Below are 19,842 nucleotides of genomic sequence, written 5' to 3' on the forward strand. Positions count from 1 at the left end.
AACTGAACTAAAAGACCCATGTCGGCATGGTTTGAATAAACTGGTAGTCCTGCCAAACCAATGCAATTCCATTGGTGATGCAGAAAATACACACTGCAACTGATAGATAGACATATTAATAAACACTGCAATGCCAGAGCATTGGACGTGAAACTCTATTATAGTTAAAAATTCTATAGCACAGCAAAAAATTAAAACAATTCTGCAAGTGTCATCAGAATCCCTGTCAGGTGTGCTGACTTAAGTACATTTTATTGACAAGGAATTTGACTTTGATATGCAGATAGTTGCCAAAAGTTACATAAGACTCCATGGGCTGTATAACATTATTATGCAGAATGTGTTGTTGCTATAGGCTCCGGTTCACCATGCAATTCTGATGAAGACAGCAAACAAAAGTTCATTGACAAGGGTACAGTACATTGTAAACAAAAGCTTTTTTGAACTTGGAAAGCTTTGATTTTCTTTGATTGATTCTATTTAACACTTTTTCCAGTGAAGTCCAAAAGCAGGAGGATATCCAAGACTGTTGCCAATGACTTTGGTACTGTATAATGTTGGTATTACGGCAGTCTAGGTCTCTCCGTTTCTGTGCTAAATGGGCTCTTGTGCACTAACCAAATGAACTAACCAAACAAATTAAAATGGGTTCTAGTAGATCTGAGTTGGAGCTTTCTGAGTCTGTTGCTTGGTGGTTGAGTGTGCCAATAAATGGTGAACTAGTAAAAACGTATTTGAGAGCTGTATTTATTAATTTGAAATTTAATGAATCATGAGTGCATGTCACTCAAAAAAGAAAAAAAATGTCTTTGTAATCTTTTTTTTTTTTTTTTTCTAAAATGGATTATAAAATTGGTTTATTCTTATTTCAAAATTGTATCTCCTGTAAGAATTATTTTTTCTAACTTTTTTTTTTAACAGGCTTTTACTCTGCTCTGGTGCGTTTTAAGGGTAAAAATACACAGGACGATGAAAATGATGTCAGACATTGAACACATTTTTTATTTGAATCATGTTTTCACACAGATCTCGACTGAACATCTGAAATCATAGAAAGGGTGATCACACACTTTTTGGAAAGAAATTCGGCTCCTGGTGTTCTGACTCATCATCTTTGCTGGTTTCATTGCCACTAATCTCAATGCATTTTTCCAGGCATGATCGAGTTGCTTCTGATTGTAACATACTAGATGAACAAACATCTCATTTTAAGGCTGCTGATGGGCTTATGGCTGCTCTTTGGCTTCATTCTAAATCATGATCCTCCAGCTGATAAAATCTGTCTCAACCTGCTTATTTCTTTCTTAAACTGGTCGATTAATACTTACTTAACTTCTTAAGTAACCATGATTTCCCAGATGAATGGCTTTGATTTTGTGTTCAGAACAATGTTTTCTTTTTTCCAGCTAAGATATCCCGGAAAATTAACATGATTGCTGATCAGAAAGATGGTAAGAGTTTGTTCTCTCACTTTAGTTTCTAGGAGTAGCTGTGACTCTTTTGCAGGGGATGAATTTCTTCCAAGCTGACAGAAACTGGGCATTACTTGAATCAGTGTACATACAGTAGATAATCAGCAAAAAGACTTAGTTTGCATCTTATTCTGGTCTAGAACTGCACACTTAAACAGTAAAGGTCAAAAAAATTGGCCAATTGTTTTTATGGGCCAGTTGAATAAATTTTAAATGATAGACACTGCGATAGTAAATGCAATGATTTTGCATGCAGCAAATAACTTGAAATCCTACATGCTTCCAGGATATCATGCATTAGCTTCTAGCTTCATGTGCTATAGACCTATAATGTACAGGTCTATAAAGATTCTAGACTGGCATGCAAGAATGGAAAAATGAACAGATGTTTTAAGGTGCCACGTATGTACTCTACACTGTTGTGCACATAGAAAGGAGGTTACAGCGTCACTGCTCACTCCCTGGTAAGAAACAGCAGAGTTCAGTGAAGGAAATGAAGAAGCAGCGCAGTGTCTTTTCGTGAGACCTCGTTCTGTGACCTCAGTGAGTGGCTTTATTTTAGGCTGACCTGGTCTGGTCTGGTCTGGTTCATACTAACTCTCACTGGAGCACGCCGTGTGGGCTTTGCCTGTTGTCTTGAATGATATCGTCCAGTGTTGGTTTTGGTGACACTGAAACATTCCCTCACTTTTTTTTTCTTCATAGTCTGATTTTAAACCGATTCAAGTTATATAATATTAGTGCAATACAGAAGTGTTATACAAAACTAGAATACAGTTTATAGCCTACATAAACAGAATATATATATATATATATATATATATATATATATATATATATATATATATATATATACATAAACACATTTTTTGCAATGATAATGTGGTGATCAAACACAAACATAGGCCTATGTAGTGGAGGCAGGGTATTTAACAATTTAACAATAAACTTTATTATTCAAAATGAGTCTGACTTCAATGTACTTAACAAGAAACTTCAATTATAAATAACTAAACATAAATAGAACATAATAGAATATATATAACTTCAATTAATGGAAGCACCGCTTTTCCAAATGTAAAAATTTAAAATAAATAATAATAAGTACTATTTTTATTTTGTCCAGCAATTTCTGTGTAGTGTATTTTCTGGTTATGCTATGAAGATATTTGATATCACAGAACATTCATATTTAAATCATATTTAAATCATATTTTTGCTGTTTAATAATTTTAATAAATTTATTTATTCAACAAAAAAAATTATATAACAAAAATAAATTCCAAATTCTACATTAAATTCCTTTTTTTTTTGTTTTTTTTTTAAGACTGGATTTTGTGATTCCATCCAGTTTTCTGCATAATGGAAATCATAGGTGACAACTAGGTGACAACCTAATGTTAAATCATCGTTCAACAGACTCAAGCCACCACCGTACTGTCATCTATTAGACTGCAGAAAGATACTAGCTCTAGAGATAGTAGATCAGCTTTAGTCTCCATAAGGTCACTGAATCTGCTGTTAACAATGACCCATCCATTCAGCATATAATGATGCAGGGATGATAGGGAAGTCATGGCCTAGTGGTTAGAGAGTTTGACTACTAATCCTAGGGTTGTTGGTTTTAGTCTCGGGCCGGCAATCCCACGACTGCGGTGCACTTGAGCAAGGCACCGAACCCCCAACTGCTCCCCGGGCCCCGCAGCATAAATGGCTGCCCACTGCTCCGGGTGTGTGTGTGTGTGTGTGTGTGTGTGTGTGTGTGTTCACTGCTGTGTGCAGAGCATGAATTCTGAGTATGGGTCACCGTACTTGGCTGTATGTCATGTCACTTTCACTTTCAAAACTAAGAATTAAAATCATTGTGATGTGTCTAGTCTTAAAGGCTCTAGTCTTTATGCAGAAAATAGTTTATTTTTTCTTTTGATTTTGGTATGAAAAAAAGTTTTTATCAGTTTTGGTTACATTCATCTTTGCATTGCTTTTCAGAATGTGCATTTATACTAAATGTATTGTTATAGGCTTGCTAGAAAGATATCTGAATGCATCTGGGTCTCCGAGAGTGAAAATAAAACCGCATAACAATGTTCTGTTGTTAGTGATTGCAAGTTTTGTTCTTATTGAATGGAAATGTTATGGTGATTTCATGGCAGCGTTTTGTGTGAAGCTGCTGTATGTCTCGCACATTACACACTGCATTGAAACATAAAGTTTATATTAATACTGTTTATTTACTAAGAATGTATCATCAGTATATTAACTGCTTAATGGCTGCTTTTGTCCTTTGATTTCAGGTGTCCTGAGGTGGCTCAGACTTGATTTTAAAAAAGCCATGCTAATTTTCCTCTTGTTGTTGTGTTTTTGTCCCTGATGGGTCCTCAGACGCCAGGGACAACTCTTTCAGCCGCTCACGCAGCTCCAGTGTGACCAGCATCGACAGAGAGTCACGTGAGGTCATTTCCTCCTTCAATTTTTGTGATTGGCTGTCTAAGAAGAGTGAGAGTGTGGCCGTGCCCAGCCTGTGGGTTGGCACCTCATTGGGCAGCATGCTGGCCATCGCCCTAACTGTGCCCTCCACACCAGAGCAGAGGATGCTACAGCCTGTGGGCGTCTCTTTCTGTGGTAAGACTTGCTTTGAATCTGTAAAGCAAAATTAGCTTATGACTTCCAAGTTTTGGGATATTACATAAACACAATGGAAATGCTAAGACATGTAAAATCTTAAAATGTGCATTAAAACATATGTGCTTAATGGAAGCAGACTATTTTTTCCAGATAAGGAGGCATGCACATAAACTACGATGGAAACACATTCAGCAAATAGTCTTAGATGTACAAAAAAACTCAGTAGATCATGTGATTAGATAACTGGTCTAAAGGTGCGATCACACTGTTGTCAATAGTTTAGCGATGCATGAAGCACAATTCAGACAGTCAGACTCAGTGAGTCAGAATTTGTGTGATCAACTGAAACTTACCAAAATCTGCATGAGGAAATGTTCATCCCCGTACTAAACTTAGTCGCATGGATTCTTGTTGAAATCAATCTCTTTCCCAGGAAGTGATGAATTTATTCTTTTAAACACATGAGATGGAAGTGGTGCTTTATTCACCAATGTTTTATGCAGTATTTACATTTTTTGCACAAGTTACATTTGCATCGAGCTTTAAATCAATTTCAGAACCTTGGATGAAAAAAAGAGACCTGCATGCATTCAGTATATTCATGTAAAGCAGTAAATACAATTGAGCAAATCTCACTGAATGTAACTATTATCACCCAGCTCTTTATATAAATTGCATATATAAGTATATTAAACTTTATTTGCATATATATAATACATAAAACTGTTATGAAGCAATTCTTGGGTATGTGATTGTTTAAATAGTCGAAAAATGTAACCGCATTATCGCTCCGTGATATAAAGTTGGATATAGAAGTATGTCCAACTTTATCTGCATACATATAGTATATTTGCAATACATTATATAGCAAATCTCAATCGTTTAATTGCTTGTGTCATTGCAAAATGTAACTATTACTGACTAATATGCTAAATGTTATCATAAGGCATGAAAATTAAACATAGCATCATGATTTTAAAGCTGCTTTGAAACTATGTGCATATTAAACTTGACTTTCTGTCATCACAGGTCCAGTAGTGCGCTTGAAGGGAGGCATTTTGCGCATGGCCCAGCTGGATGCCAGTGGGACACTTCTGCCCCATGTTTATGAGTCTTGGTATGAGCCCAACGCTCCTGAGGAGGAGAGAGAACAGCCACGGAGACGCCGGCCCACCTCACCTTCTTCATCTCAGGAGAACCCGGACTGTCAGTATGCCGTGGTCTGCTCAGAGAAACAGGCTAAGGTGCTGGCGCTGCCCTCCCAAAACTGTGTCTATGAACACAACATCACAGAGTCCTCCTTCGTACTTCGAGCCGACGTGGTGACATTGACCTCAGGGGTCGGCATCGCCTGTTTCTGTGCCAATGGCCACATTATGACCCTCAGGTAACATGATTAACCTGATATTCAAAGCCATTGAATATTTTGTTGTTTTTTTTACCCTTAAGTTTATAAACCATCTGTTTTCAGTTTACCCAGTCTGCGTCCACTGCTAGATGTTAACTACCTTCCCCTGACGGACATGAGGATAGCCAGAACCTTCTGTTTCTCAAACCAAGGCCAAGCCCTGTACCTCACATCGCCCACTGAGATCCAAAGAATTACCTATATCCAGGAAACCTGTGATAACCTGCAGGTCACATTGTATTTGATCATACCTGCAAACTTGTTGCAGTTTGACAAAATCTGACATTTTGATATATTTTGACATTTATTCTAAAGTGCTCATTTTTTCAGGAGATGCTTGGAGAGCTGTTTACTCCGGTGGAGACACCAGAGGCTCCGAACCGAGGCTTCTTCAAGGGCTTATTTGGAGGCGGGGCTCAGTCTTTAGACAGAGAGGACCTGTGTAAGTGCTAATGTTTTTATTAAATGGCTTAAATTGTAGAAGTGATCAGAAGTTATATCTGATTCTTTAGCCTTTTTGTTTATCTGACATCTGTACAGTTTTCAGTCAGTCAAACATATCAAAAGTTATATAAATATAAAAACATTTCAGTGTAAAGTACACTTAAGTGAGAAGAACATATCTAAAGAATCTTTTTTCAATATATAGAACATTTTGTGGAATGGAACGTTTCCTTGGATGTTAATGTTTCTTGATGACAATAAGGAACTTTTATTTTTAAGCGTGGTACAGAGAAGAACAGTTTAAGGAATATCACAAAAAAATTTAGTTATGTCAATTTTGTGAAACCTTAATATTTTACATAAAGAAAATTAAAAATAAATTTTAGGAAGATTTTTTTTTTTTTTTTACATTAATTTCATTCCAAATTCTCATTAATAAATTCAGTTTATTTTATTCTCATGTAATTTGCATTAATTGATATCTGCTTTCAGCAGCATTATTAAAAACAAAACAAAAAAACAATAATAATAATTTGACATACAAGTATGTTAAAGGATGCACCATATAGACTAACCCTCCCTCATTAAAAAGTGAAACAGCCAGGCAAACAAAATATGAGATATAAAAGAAGAGAATGACAGTTACCTCAGTGGTTATCAGAAATAAAAAGTAGACAAGCTCTCAGTTCCTGCTGTGATGATGCAAGGGATGAAAAATGCTTGAAAAATGTATACTGGCATGGAGTTATATCCTTCATGTTTGTTTTCACCTACAGTCGGAGAGGTGTCTGCTGGTAAAGCTTCACGCAGCCTGGCGCAGCACATCCCGGGTCCAGGTGGTATGGAGGGCATGAAGGGGGCTGCGTCTGGTGTGGTGGGAGAACTGGCACGGGCGAGGATAGCTCTGGACGAGAGAGGACAGAAACTAGGCGAGCTGGAGGAGAGGACAGCAGCCATGATGGCCAGCGGAGAATCCTTCTCTAAACACGCGCATGATGTGAGACCATATCTTGCAGATCGCCACGACTGCTGCTTTTTAATAGTTTTTAAAACTTTAAAACTGCCTACCCCTTCCCCTTTTCTCTTGAAACAGAGTGTCAAGGGGTAAGGGAGAAAATATTCCCCCACGGATTGGGACACCACTACTATGCCTTCACACGTCATCATTCGTCGTCTAGCTCTTACAATACACACACATAAACTGGTGTGCTGGTGTGCATTAGAGCCTTTAATTATCGTTCTGGATTACTGACACACACATCTGAAAACGCGCAGCTCACACATCCAGGAGAAAATAAACTTGTCAATGCTGCCCCACGACTAAATACATTATATTTTCCAGCGACGAGGGGATACAATCGCTGTTTTTAAGTAAACGTACTCTAAAAAGATGAACGCACAGACGCGCATACACACAACTTTCATTTCTCTCTCTCTCTCTCTCTCGAATAGGCAATATTTAATTACATTTAATTATCCCAAAAAATCTTAAATTTCTGTGTCTTTTTGTTCGCTGTAGCAGCCATGTTGCAAAGATAATTCATACCCCTTCGTTTGAAGTGTGGTCCCGAAAAATCTTCATTTGAAGGGCTATCTGGCCCTTCTCCTTACCCCTACCCCTCTAAATATTTGGTTAAGAATCAGAACTTTTCATTGGTGTTGATGTACAAAAAATTGCTGTCTAGGTAGGAAGCTCTTTAGGTTTTGAGATGCAGCCGTTTGCAGCTCTTTGTCAAATAATGATATTTGTATTTTATAATTTTTCATTGAAAGTAATCCATCTTTCTTCTCCAGATAATGCTGAAATACAAGGACAAGAAATGGTACCAGCTCTGAGGTCAGCGCACCTTCCTATGAAGACAGCAGATCCATCATCTCTCCTCCGTCTCCTTTCTCTTCCTGTATCTTTCTCTTTCTGTGATGTCCAGATACCGCACAACACCACGAGGCATTACCTCGAGCTGCGGAGAGACAGAGGAGACAGGAGGGGAAGGAACAGGACAGGTGAAACACATCAGGATGGGGTTTCCTTCCCTTCTTGGTGGTAGTTGAGTTTCCTCTCCTGATCTTGTCTTGGGAGAGGAGGCCCTTCACCGGTGCTGCCCCGTCTTATACCTTCATCTGCCACGTTGTCATTTTCACTGCCATTCTGTCTGCAAAGAAACCAGAGAAAGGACATTTTGGGAAATGAATGAAATGGGTCAGAAGGACATAGAGCTGACAAAAGAAAGTCTAACGTGCAGCATTGCCAAGCTTAATGCTTTTGATAATCTGTCACTAGAGCAAGAAAAGATTGCATGTCTAGTGATATAATTTAGTAAATTAGTGCTTTTATTTGTAGGGATGAATCTCATCTAAGTAATATTTCACCCCCAAATCAATATTTTGCAAAAAGAAATCTTATTTTTTAGGAGGCAGGTGTGTTCTTTAAGCAAAAATATCACATACTTTTTTTTTAGGTTGAAGCATAAATAGATGTCATGAGATTCACTCAGTAATCATGTTAGCTATGGAAAAGGCCAGATTGTCTTACATAAGGTGTAATGAAGTACCATTTAGTTTCACCTCTAAAGGGCTGGTAGTTGCTGTATTTACCACATATCATGTCATTATTTTGCCATATAAAAAAAATTGGAGACAGGCCTGGGTTGTGAAGCTGATCTGATCATGCATAATTTTGTTGTTTCGTCTAAAGGACGTATTAGTTTACATGATCAGGTCTCAAAAGAGCTTTTACGGAGGATCTCTGACTTTGACGTACTCTATACGCTGTGTCGACACTGGAGAAAGATGTTCCTTTTAAATAAATAAATATATATAATATTTGTGTTGGTGAATCTCACAAATAAAAAATGTCTAGCTCATATTTAACACCAGTATCAAAATAATTTATTTAAATTGAAATAGTACAAATACCACCATGATATATGAGTATTTATCGATTTAAACGCACACACATTAACTTTTTGGTAAATTTAAGAAATAATGATCCCTTTTTTTGTTGCGTTACATAATAAAAATGTGCCTAATTAATTACAGTGCAAAAAAATCGCTTTCAGTTTCTGTAAACAAATTACACTTCTAATTTGTCAGATTTTGGGGGTGAAATATGACCCAGACATGCATTTAAAAGGTTTCACCCGGGTGCATATATGCGGAGTTGTGCTGGTTATCTACAAACAGAGATCTGGAGGGCATAAATTATCTTTGGCTATTTTGGGCAGGTTATTATAATGGCGCGCAAGTGTGAGGCATGATCTTGATTATGTGCCTTGTGATGATTGACATGTCTCCGGATACGAGGGACACCGGTGGAATGTGCCGAGAGTACTGATACTTCATATGCAAAACAGGTTTCTCCTCCTTATTTCCCATAATGCAACTGCTCCTGGACAAGAACATCTTGAGGCTTATTCGAGACTCGGTGCAGCACCAGGTGACTTCCTCATCTGTATTTTCTAAGAAGCCTTTTCGGATGGAGTAATGCATGAGTTTGTCATCCTCACAGAGAGGTGATTATATCTGTTTGTGTGTTTGTTGCTGCAGTGGAGGCCACCACTAAATGTTCAATGCAGCTCCATGCTCTCGATCAGCAGCCCTCAGATTTGTCATCCAGAGGGCGTTACCTTCTGCCTTCGCTTTAGGACCCATGAATATATGCTAACCTCGACTCTTGTGTGTGTATACATGTGTTCGTGAACATACATGTATGCGAGAATATGTGTATGCTCACGTTTATATAAACTAAAGATACAATATATTTGAAAGCTTATGTTGAGATGTTTTCTTTAAGTGTGTTTTCTTATTTATGAGGTTCAAGAAATTGCTGCTATTTGTGTTTAAAATTAGGAGCATCTGTCAAATATGTTGACGCTTGTTATTTTTCTATCAGACGTATGAAAGAATCAGTTCTCCCAGAAATGAAGATTTGCTGAAAGCGTACTCCTCCTCAGGCCATCCAAGATGTAGATGAGTTTGTTTCATCATGGGGGGACAGATTTGGAGAAATGTAGCATTGCATCACCAATGTATCTCTGCAGTGAATGGGTGCCGTCAGAATGAGAGTCCAAACAGCTGATAAAAACATCACAATAATCCACAAATTACACACATCACTCCTGTCCATCAGTTAATGTTTTTCTGAAGCAAGAAACAAAGAAACAAATGCATCTTTAAAGCGTTTAAACCATCCCATAATCCATAATAACGTTTCCTTCAGTTAAAAAGTTCATCCCCTGTTGTTCTCTCGCTTCAAATTCCACTGATATATTTGTCTAGAACTGTTCTGAACTTTCACTTGTAAATGGTGCTTGATCTGTGCATATTTCTCTCCTGATTCAGAAAAGACTATATATTTATTTTTTATTTTTACTGGAAAAGGGAAATTACAGACTCGTACTTTAGCCAGAAGAATGGATTTGTTTCTTACAAACATAGTTTTTCGCTTCACAAGATACTAACTGATGGAGTGGATTACTTGTGGTGTTTTTATCAGCTGTTTTGACTCTCATTCTGACGGCACCCATTCACTACAGAGGATCCTTTGGTGAGCAAGTGATGGAATTTCTCCAAAAATATGTTTCCATGTAGAAACAAAGTCCTGAACAAGGCCTGAAGATGTGTACTTTTTCACATTTTTCTTTTCTCATTTATGGGTGAACTATTCCATGAAGGCTTTTCTGTTGTTGTTTTGGTGTTGTTGTTGTTCTTCACATTGCTGCCAAATGATGTAAATATTAATATTGAAGACAAACTTGAGAGTGCGGATGCAGTCAGAGTTTCTGAATATAGTGGCCATGATCTGACTAGACTCCAAAGAGTTGCTTTGCTGTGAAAGTTGATCTCACAATTTAAAACATAAGTGTCATGGCATCTCCACATATATAAAGATAGAAATATAGCAAACTACTCCTTCTATTGCCATTGTGTTTGTGTAAATACCTACCAAAATTGCAATTTTCAATGTTTTACCAACTGAAAATCTAATCCAGCTTCTCTGCTTCATATATATATATATATATATTTTTCTTTCTATGAGCAGTTGTGTGGTTTTGCATTATATGCTTTATATTATAACGACAAGTCATTTTATTATCAATATTTTTGTATTTGGCATTGTTCTTTATTTTGGATATTGTGTTTGTTTAAAAAGGACCAAAATTAGACAGATGTTAGTGTAAATGTGGCCCACGCTCTCAGATTTGTCCTCATTGACAGTTTAATGATATTCTAATATATTTATACATCTGAAATATATATATAATTTACCTTTAATTTACAAATACAAAAGGATGCATTTTGAGATAAATGTGTTGTGTATATATTCTCATGAAACCTTTTCTTGTGTGCTATCTGTTTGGTCGTCTGTCGTAGAGGGAAAGTGGAGAGTCTCTGAAATCACTGGCCATCTCTGTGTCATGTTCGTCCTCGGATTTCTCTTGCACAAAAGGCAGCATGATATTGTGTTTACAAACTTGAAACATCCATCTACATTATATTTTGGCTCTTTTTCTTAAGTCCTGCTAGTCAGATGTGTGTAAAGGAACAAATCACAAGTATTTACTCTCTGTATTATTGATCATTTTTCTTTCTTTCTCATGGTATACTCACAGAATTGTTATTTGAGTTTCCCTGAACATCATAGCTGTACTTAGTTAAAAAAAAAAAAAAAAAACTCTTCTGCAAAGGGTTGGTTTTGGGGATGACTCTACATGGGGTTGCAGGCTTTCTCATCACAACCGAGTTACTGTACAGTTTTATTATTCAGACTCACATGAATAATTGTCTATCTGCTGCCACCCAACAGTTTAGATAACATGTTTATAGACATAACTGTGCAATGGAAAATAAATGTAACGGAAAGATTTCTTTACAGTCGTTTTAATTCCAACCTTGTCTCTTTTTTTTTTCTTTTTTTCTTTTTTTGCATACTTTGGCCACTAGATGTCACGGTTTTACAACTTGAGATGTCAGTTTGATAGAAATAATAACCTTGGTTGATTTCACATCTGTTTTGCCATTTAAAATAAATATAAAATATAGAAAACAGAAGCATATATATATATATATATATATATATATATATATATATATATATATATATGTAAACATTTATGAATGTAAATGTTCCTAAAATATAAATAGAAGCCTAATCAAAGCAAAGAGGTGTCAGACTTGCATTAAAGGTTTTGTATAGCAATAAATCACTGATTTTTAAAATTTGATTAGTTTTATAATTTTATTACGAGAAAGAATCATTATATAATATGTAGGCCTATATTTTATATATGCAGTGTTTCCAGTTCTTATTTTACCTTTTAGATAGACATATAATATAAACAGACATATGAAATAAATGTATAATTTGAATAGAAACCAGAAACATTTCAAAAAGTTAAATAATATACATATATATATATATATATATCAGATGCCTAATCAAAGCAAATAAAGTGTCAGAATTTATTTAAAGCTAACATTAAATATCAATAAATAATTGATTTAATAATTATGTAATAACAATTTTGCTAAATCTCTCTACAAAATTGTTACCATAACCCTTATTTTTATTTATCCGAGTACAAATTTATTATTTATAGACAAGGTAATTTTTAAACAATACAATTTTTGTGTAAATTGCAGCTGAAACTGAAAATATATAATAATAATAATTGTGACTGTGTACTTTCATATTAGGTTGATTGATAATGCCTTACAAAAAAAAAAAAAACATAAAAAAATCTTAGAAATTGCTGTGCTTTGTTTATTAGTAATATAAACACAATGTATTAAACTTCCACCTCTGTGGTAATGAATGCAGTCAAATAGCGCTGCAGTTCCTCACACGGCCAGCAGGGGGCTCTAAAGTCAAACCGCAGCTAGGAAAGGGAGAAAGGCGCATCAGAATGAAGGGGAGGGAAACTTCAATTTGGCGTCTGGCGGTCCGTTGAATCGCTTAAGACTCGCTCAGTCTGTCTGGTTGGCAGCACTGCGGAAGCTGCATCTTTGTATTCCTTTCCCCCTGTTTATTTACGGATCATATCAATGGAAAATTAACCGAGCCGTGGAAGAAAGCGACACTGTATACTGGATACAGTAAATACCTGGATACAGTAAAGTGAGGAGACGAGCGTCTGTCATCAACTTACACTGCGAGACTGGATATGTGACGAAAGATACACTTTTACTAGGGGAGTATCATATGATGAGCCTTGTCCCATTTCATATTCGATATGACACGACAGGTTATTAAAATATTAAGGTAAATACAATGCACTTTAAACTTTTTATCATGTTCGCACTGAACTAAATTGTTTCAGATTTAGTATTCCTTCATATGTTTAGCCATGCGTTTCTACCTTTTATTAGTGAATTCGGCACTGGCAGGGCTTGCTTGCTTGTTGATATTTATAGCACCTAAGATGTGAAGAATGTATCTTATGCACTTGGGAATAAACTTTGGGAATGTCCTGTGATTTGGGAACGATGGACAACGGACCCACTATCGTCTACGAGTGGCTGAAAACCCTCCAGCTGTGTCAGTATGTGGAGTCATTTGTTGACAATGGTTATGATGACCTGGAGGTGTGCAAACAGATAGGAGACCCTGACCTGGATGCCATCGGCGTCTTCACTCCACATCATCGGGAAAAGGTTCTCCGGGCTGTGGAGAGACTCAGAGATGAAGACAAGAAGGTGGCACCGGGACTGTATTTCACCCTTGAACCCCTTCCACATGGCACATGCCATCAAATTAGTGACTGCAAACAGAAATGCACCAAGTCATGGGTCAGTTCTACTTGGGACAGGCCCAGGATTGGACTCTCTAATGACATCAATGCTCTGGAGAACCACAAGGAGCCGGTGGTTTATCCTAAACTCAAGCTGAAGATAATGATAAGGGATAAGCTGGTGAAGGATGGAATTGACTTCAGCAAAATGCCCTACTCGTCTAAAGTGAGTACTAACCTTTACGCCATTTTTGTTACAGTCACATCACCTAAAAATGTTTGCACTGTCTCTTTGTTTTCCTGCTTTCAAAGGTTACCTTGAAAACTACCCACCTGACGTGTGTGTGTGTTTAGTCTCGTTTTTGGAGTAATAAACATCCAAGGAAGTTTTGTGCATGCAAAATGTCTCTTGTAAATGTCATTCATTCATTATATTTACTTGTGCACTGGCGGTCGACCGATAAAAGGTTTTCTTTTAATGGCCAATGCTTTAGTTTCAGTGCATCATTCTCAGGTCATGTACGATGCAGATTAGTTTTTTCATTGGTTACAGATTTGAAGACATGTAGCATTGCATCACTGGGTGCCGTCAGAATGAGAGTCCAAACATCTGATAAAAACATCACAATAGTCACTCTAGCCCATCAATAAATGTCTAGTGAAGCGAAAAAACAGTGTGTTTGTAAGAAAAAAATCCATCCTTAAGACTTTTTTTTTAACTTCTAACCAATGCTTCTGGGTAAAATACGCATCCTGTATCCAAAACATTGCTTTCTCAAGGTAAAAAGTAATCTCAGCTGAATCAGGAGAGAAATATGCACAGCACTGTTCACAAGTGAAAAACGTTGAACTTCATTAAATATCTTAATGATGGATTTATTAAGTTGTGTGTATTATTGTGATATTTTTATCAGCTGTTTGGACTCTCATTCTGACGGCACCCATTCACTGCAGAGCATCCATTGGTGGAATGCTACATTTTTCCAAATCTGTTCTGATGAAGAAACAAACTCATTTGCATATTGAATGACCTGAGGATGAATACATTTAAATTTTTTGGATGAAATATTTATTTCATTGGCCAGTGCTAATAGTCTCAGAAAGTCCATATTTTACCTGTGTTATCATTCTGCCTCTCTATATATTCTACCATGACTATTGCGTACAAGTAGCCAAGCAAGCGATTATTTAGAGTGGCAGCACAGTCAACATTGTACAGTATGTATCTTATTGTGTTCTTATCGTAAACTTGAACTTATTTCTGATGTCTTGCTGGTCTAGAATAGTATTGAGACATGCTTGATGCTTTCCAAGTCAGATGATTTTATCCAGCCAGAGACGCTGAAGAATTAGACAACCTTAATTGAAGTCGTTATTTTCTTTAGTGCACTCTGGGACTTTGAGAGCAGGTGAGTCTTGGCTCTAATCGATAACCTGGAGAACAAGAACTGTAATCCATTACCTACACTGAATGCTATTAATAGAGTGATTTATTGTACAGTTATCTCCATTGAGCATCATCCAAAGCTTCTAAATAATGGGAAGACTAATGCAATGAACGTTTAATGTCTTGTAAACATTTCTATAAGTATATTTGCAATTGCACTTGTCTCTTTTTACATGATCAGATTCAGATTTTGAATTATGGAAGTGATGTTTTGGGCTGCATAACTCTTTATAAAATAATTTAGTTTCAGTAATTCATTTAAATGAACTTATTTTGCAATGACTGATTAAAGCATATGAAGTGCAAACTACTTCTTTTATAGCAGCCCAGATAATTTTTGATCATTTCAGACATTCACAATGTATGTTTGTCTTGTTTTCCAGTAAAAATATCTGAACATTATTAAAACAAGATATATACAGAAAGGTAAAACTGCATATTAAAATGTATCTTCAACTTTTGACACTATTAGCAAACTGATTCTTTGATGTTTTTGCTTACAATAAAAAATGTAAAGATATATTATTTGAATGGTAGTCTTTTTTATAGTACACAACTGTGATGTTTTTACTGGAAAAATAAAAAAATACTGATTAAGATTTATTATTTTTATTATTAATTTTTTTTGTCATAGAGTTCCACATTATAAGTAACATTTAACATTTAATATAAAGGTCACACTTTTTAATATATCAATCTCCATCTTTTATTGTAATACATAATTTTTCCTCTTTACATCAGTATATATATAATAAAAAATAATGATTAAGATAATTTTTTCTGCAGTATTTCTACCGTGAAGTTACACATTTTAAATATAAATCACATTTATAGTTTAATATAACAGGTGCACGTTTTTAAATAAATTGATTTTTAAATCACCCTCAGTTTTTTATAGTAATGCATATTTTTTTTGCAATGGCGTTTCACATTTTAATCATAAATTACAGTTATAGTTAAATATAAAGGTAACACTTTTTTATGTTTATTAAGTCCATCTCCATCTTTTATTGTAATGTATATTTTTTCTTCCTAATACCAGTGTATATACAGTATAATAAAAAAATACAGTATTTCTGCAATAAAGTCCTACATTTTGAATATAAATGACATTTATTGATCAATATAAAGGTTAAACATTGTTAAATAAATTGAGTCCCTCCCTGTCTTTTATTGTAATGCATATTTTTTTCCTTGTCATATCAGCATAGATAATAAACAGTCTTCATGAGCAGACAGGGACTGCTCCGTATCCACCTGAAACCGTGCGGCTCTCTGAGCGCTTGTCGTGCCTCTGTCGTGAGCTGTCACTGGACTCCACCGCCGCTTTTGTTCTTGTCCGAGTCGTGTTTCCATGATGCCGTCTTATCAGCACATTTATCAGCGTTGAGTCTCTGGTGAGGGATGGCTTCATTGCGCTTTGAGTTTAGAGAGCCATTTAATGTCTCATGCCATGCCAAAGTCCTCATTATCATTACTGTCATTTGCATTTGTAAAGAGTGGCCCACTTTTCAAATGTTTTCACTTGCTTCCTTGGTTTCACGGTATGCGAACCACTGCCTCCCAAATTGTCTTGCAAATTGAGATGCATTTGTGCTGCAGCTAACAACGAAGTGTGCTTTAGTGCGCTTGATTTAAACATGCATTTGTGGTTTTCCAGGTTTATTCCAAAGCGTATCCATGGACTGAGAGGAATTTGAGCTGAAGAACTTTAGTTTAAAGGAAAAGTTCACCCCAAAATGATTTACTTACTCTACTGTATCTGTTATATCTGTAGCTGTTATATTTAATAAAAATAAAAAAATAGGATTTTGTTTTTGAAAAATATTCTTGCAGATAATTTGAGTTCATATTGACCATAATCAGATGACAATCTACTTTGCCAATTCTTATCAGTTCGAAATGATAATTTTCACATGAGATTCATAGCCAAATTACAGGAGGGTAAAAATAGCAGCATCATCTTGAGTAAGGCGTGCAAATTATGGAGGAAATTTTGAAAAGTGCTTTTTCCCATTTTAGAATAATCACCAATGGCACATAATGCAACAGAGACTGTTAAAGTCCACAGATTTTTACTAATAGACTAAGAGTGAATCGGTGGGCGGAGCTAAACAGGAAGTGCTGTCAAAGGAGGCGGGGTTTAGCCACACTATTACATCATAAAGTGGCACATTCCACATCCTGTCCTTTTGGCAGATTGGCTTTAAGAGAAAGCTTTGAGTGCTGAAACCTACAGGATGTTTTTATAGTACAATGACCTCTTATATGTCAAAAGATCGAAGGAACTTGAATTTCTCAGTTCATGAGCCCTTTAAATTCAGTATGGCATGTAACCTGAGTAAGGTCTGTATCACGCTGGTCATATGAGCTCCCTTTTGGTACTTTTATGATATTTTTATGGTCCATTTTGGAGTTTAAAAAACAATCCTTTTGTATTCTATGGAATAACAATATTATTAAATAATTTGAGAATAGTCTTTTTCAGTGAACTATTATTCCTCAAAAATGGAGTCTTAGTAGATATGGACTGGAAGAGATGATCTGCTGATTTCTCTTGAGACGTCCAGCCAGCGTTTAGTCTGTTTGGATAGGTCTTGGTAGTGGGAGCTTGATAGTAAGTGCTGCTGGTTTTCTGTCTGACCTGTATTATGAATGGATGAGGGCTCCTGTGCTGGCGTATACTCCGATGAAAACTGGCGTCATTCTCAGACTGGTGTCTTTCCACAAAAGCTTGTGTAAGTGAAGCGTGTGTCACAACGGATGAGTCTTCTCTGGTCAGGGTGAGTGGGTCCTTGTGGCATGTGGCAAGAGAGATCAAGGCATCAATTGCATATTCTTTCTGGCTTGATTAGTGACTTCGGAAGGAGCCCGTCTCTTTACATTAGGAGGCAGCGTCCTGATTTTTATTCTACATGGCACTCTTTTAAAAAACTGAAGTGTTTCATTTCGTTATGCAACTATACTAAGCTCAGGTTTAACTAACCATTGACATAACTCTTCCCTCCCCATTCAGATATAATTGTTTTCATGAATCTTCTGGCTTTTTGAGATGAGCTGTTTTGCCTGATGACACTTCTTTTTGAACAGGATGTTGAGTGAGGAAAAAATAGAGCTGGACTTTATTTTATCCAGTTATGCTTTTGTTTTTAAATTGATGCCAGGATAGGATATTGAAGATGATGTTTTTAATTGTAAAACAATAAACATTAATAATAATAATAATAATAATAATAATTACAATTAAAATAGTTCCAGTATTTCATTGAAGTAAACCAAGCCAGCCTTGACTGCGCTGTTTTTAAACGAAACAAAGTAAACAAACAAACAAAAAAAATTCAATTGTTGCAAATGCAATTAGTTGGCACAACTTCGAATTTAATGAACAACTATTTATTTGTTTGTTTACTTATTTTTCAGAACATTACACTGATAAATTAAGTGTTATAATAACTTTTATGGATTAAACATAATTCAACTCAAATATTCAAGTTGTCAGTACATTTTTAAATATAAAAAGTACTTTTTACATTGAAAAATGTTTTTAACAGTAAGCTGAATTCAGATTCAAGGCTTGCATAGTTAATGATCTTTCTCTGTTTCTGATGGATAATTCAGGCACAAATGGGAATCCCTCATCAGTCATCATCCACTTTTATTTTGCCAATTTTTCATTGAATATGGTTTGCATTCAGTTCATCATAGAAAGTGGTATTTTGGAGCTTGTCCAGTTACTTTAATTGTTGTAAAAATGCAACTTGCTTGGTTTATTTTGGGTTCCACAAACATTTCCAAGACTTTCAGGCAACCCAGGGTGAGTAAACGAGAGCAGAACGTTCATTTTGAAATGATTTTTTCACAGATAATGTCTAACGAACAGCTGACTTCCATGCAGATGTGTGTTTTCTGAGGACAGAGAGAACAGCAGCACACTGATTCTCTACTGGATAATGTTTCATAAAACATTCAAGCACAAACTGTAAAGTGCAGCATTCCAGAAAGCATCGTATGAGTCACAGCGGACCTTTTATTAGACCTGAGCAAAGGGTTTTTGTGATTTCAGTCATTTCTCTCAGGTTTCTGTCTGGCGACGGCTGCAGAGACATTTCAGAAGTTTCTCTGAATGACCCGTCCTTTCAGGACAAACTACATCATGTTTTGGACTCATACTTCATGTTTGCTGTTTTTAAATCCGTGTGAATCTGTTCTCCTGTCAGTTTTAAAGAGGAGCAGAGAGCTGGAAGGCAACGAAAATGTTATCAGAGATGTGTTTTCTGAACGAGTCTGACAGACACTACAGAGGGACTTCAGACCTCTTTTGAGAGGATTTTGCGTTTAAAAAATCCCTAACCAATAGTACTGCGTTTTGGCACTTGACACCTCCATGTCTGAGCTCAGATGAATGAAGTTTCTTGGCTCTCTGGATGGAGGTGCGCTGTGACCTCTGTGTGACCCGAAGGTTAGGGGTCAACCGGCTTCACAGCTGTGACCCCAACACTTTAAGATTACTGGATTTCGAAGGATTAGCAGCCAATATGAGCGTTATTTCACATGAACTTTTGGCCTGACTACAACAGCAGCGCTTTAAACCCACTTAGACGTCTGACTGGTGATTATAGAGCTGTTTCTCGTCAGACTTCTGATAGCATGAAGCAGAAGTTAGTTAACTATTCTTGTATGGAAAGCTATACTCAGTCTCAAAGAGTCAGTGTGTAA

At 36.2% G+C, this 19,842-nt stretch overlaps 2 protein-coding genes across 5 annotated transcripts in view; both read left to right on the forward strand.

Moving 5' to 3' along the window:
• The window catches only part of stxbp5b (syntaxin binding protein 5b (tomosyn)), a 38,476-nt gene extending 26,659 nt beyond the window's left edge, over nt 1-11,817 (forward strand). The window contains exons 20-28 of one of the 3 annotated variants that reach the window (XM_052620226.1): nt 356-412; nt 497-544; nt 1,407-1,451; nt 3,855-4,094; nt 5,127-5,484; nt 5,569-5,734; nt 5,836-5,947; nt 6,726-6,946; nt 7,744-11,817. In XM_052620226.1, coding sequence (XP_052476186.1) covers nt 356-412; nt 497-544; nt 1,407-1,451; nt 3,855-4,094; nt 5,127-5,484; nt 5,569-5,734; nt 5,836-5,947; nt 6,726-6,946; nt 7,744-7,785 — 1,289 coding nt within the window. In that variant the 3' untranslated portion in view covers nt 7,786-11,817. The remainder of the gene's footprint in view (nt 1-355; nt 413-496; nt 545-1,406; nt 1,452-3,854; nt 4,095-5,126; nt 5,485-5,568; nt 5,735-5,835; nt 5,948-6,725; nt 6,947-7,743) is intronic. The other 2 variants (XM_052620227.1, XM_052620228.1) reach the window with 2 other exon arrangements.
• A 1,079-nt stretch (nt 11,818-12,896) lies between these two features.
• Nucleotides 12,897-19,842, forward strand: part of sash1b (SAM and SH3 domain containing 1b) — an 82,175-nt gene continuing 75,229 nt past the window's right edge. Inside the window, exons 1-2 of one of the 2 annotated variants that reach the window (XM_052620218.1) lie at nt 12,940-13,210; nt 13,318-13,905. In XM_052620218.1, the coding sequence (XP_052476178.1) occupies nt 13,414-13,905 (492 nt within the window). In that variant the 5' untranslated portion in view covers nt 12,940-13,210; nt 13,318-13,413. Of the gene's footprint in view, nt 13,906-19,842 lie in introns of both variants that reach the window. The other variant, XM_052620220.1, reaches the window with a different exon arrangement.

The sequence above is a fragment of the Carassius gibelio genome, chromosome A17 (genome assembly GCF_023724105.1).
Source record: "Carassius gibelio isolate Cgi1373 ecotype wild population from Czech Republic chromosome A17, carGib1.2-hapl.c, whole genome shotgun sequence".
NCBI classification, from domain to species: Eukaryota; Metazoa; Chordata; class Actinopteri; order Cypriniformes; family Cyprinidae; genus Carassius; species Carassius gibelio.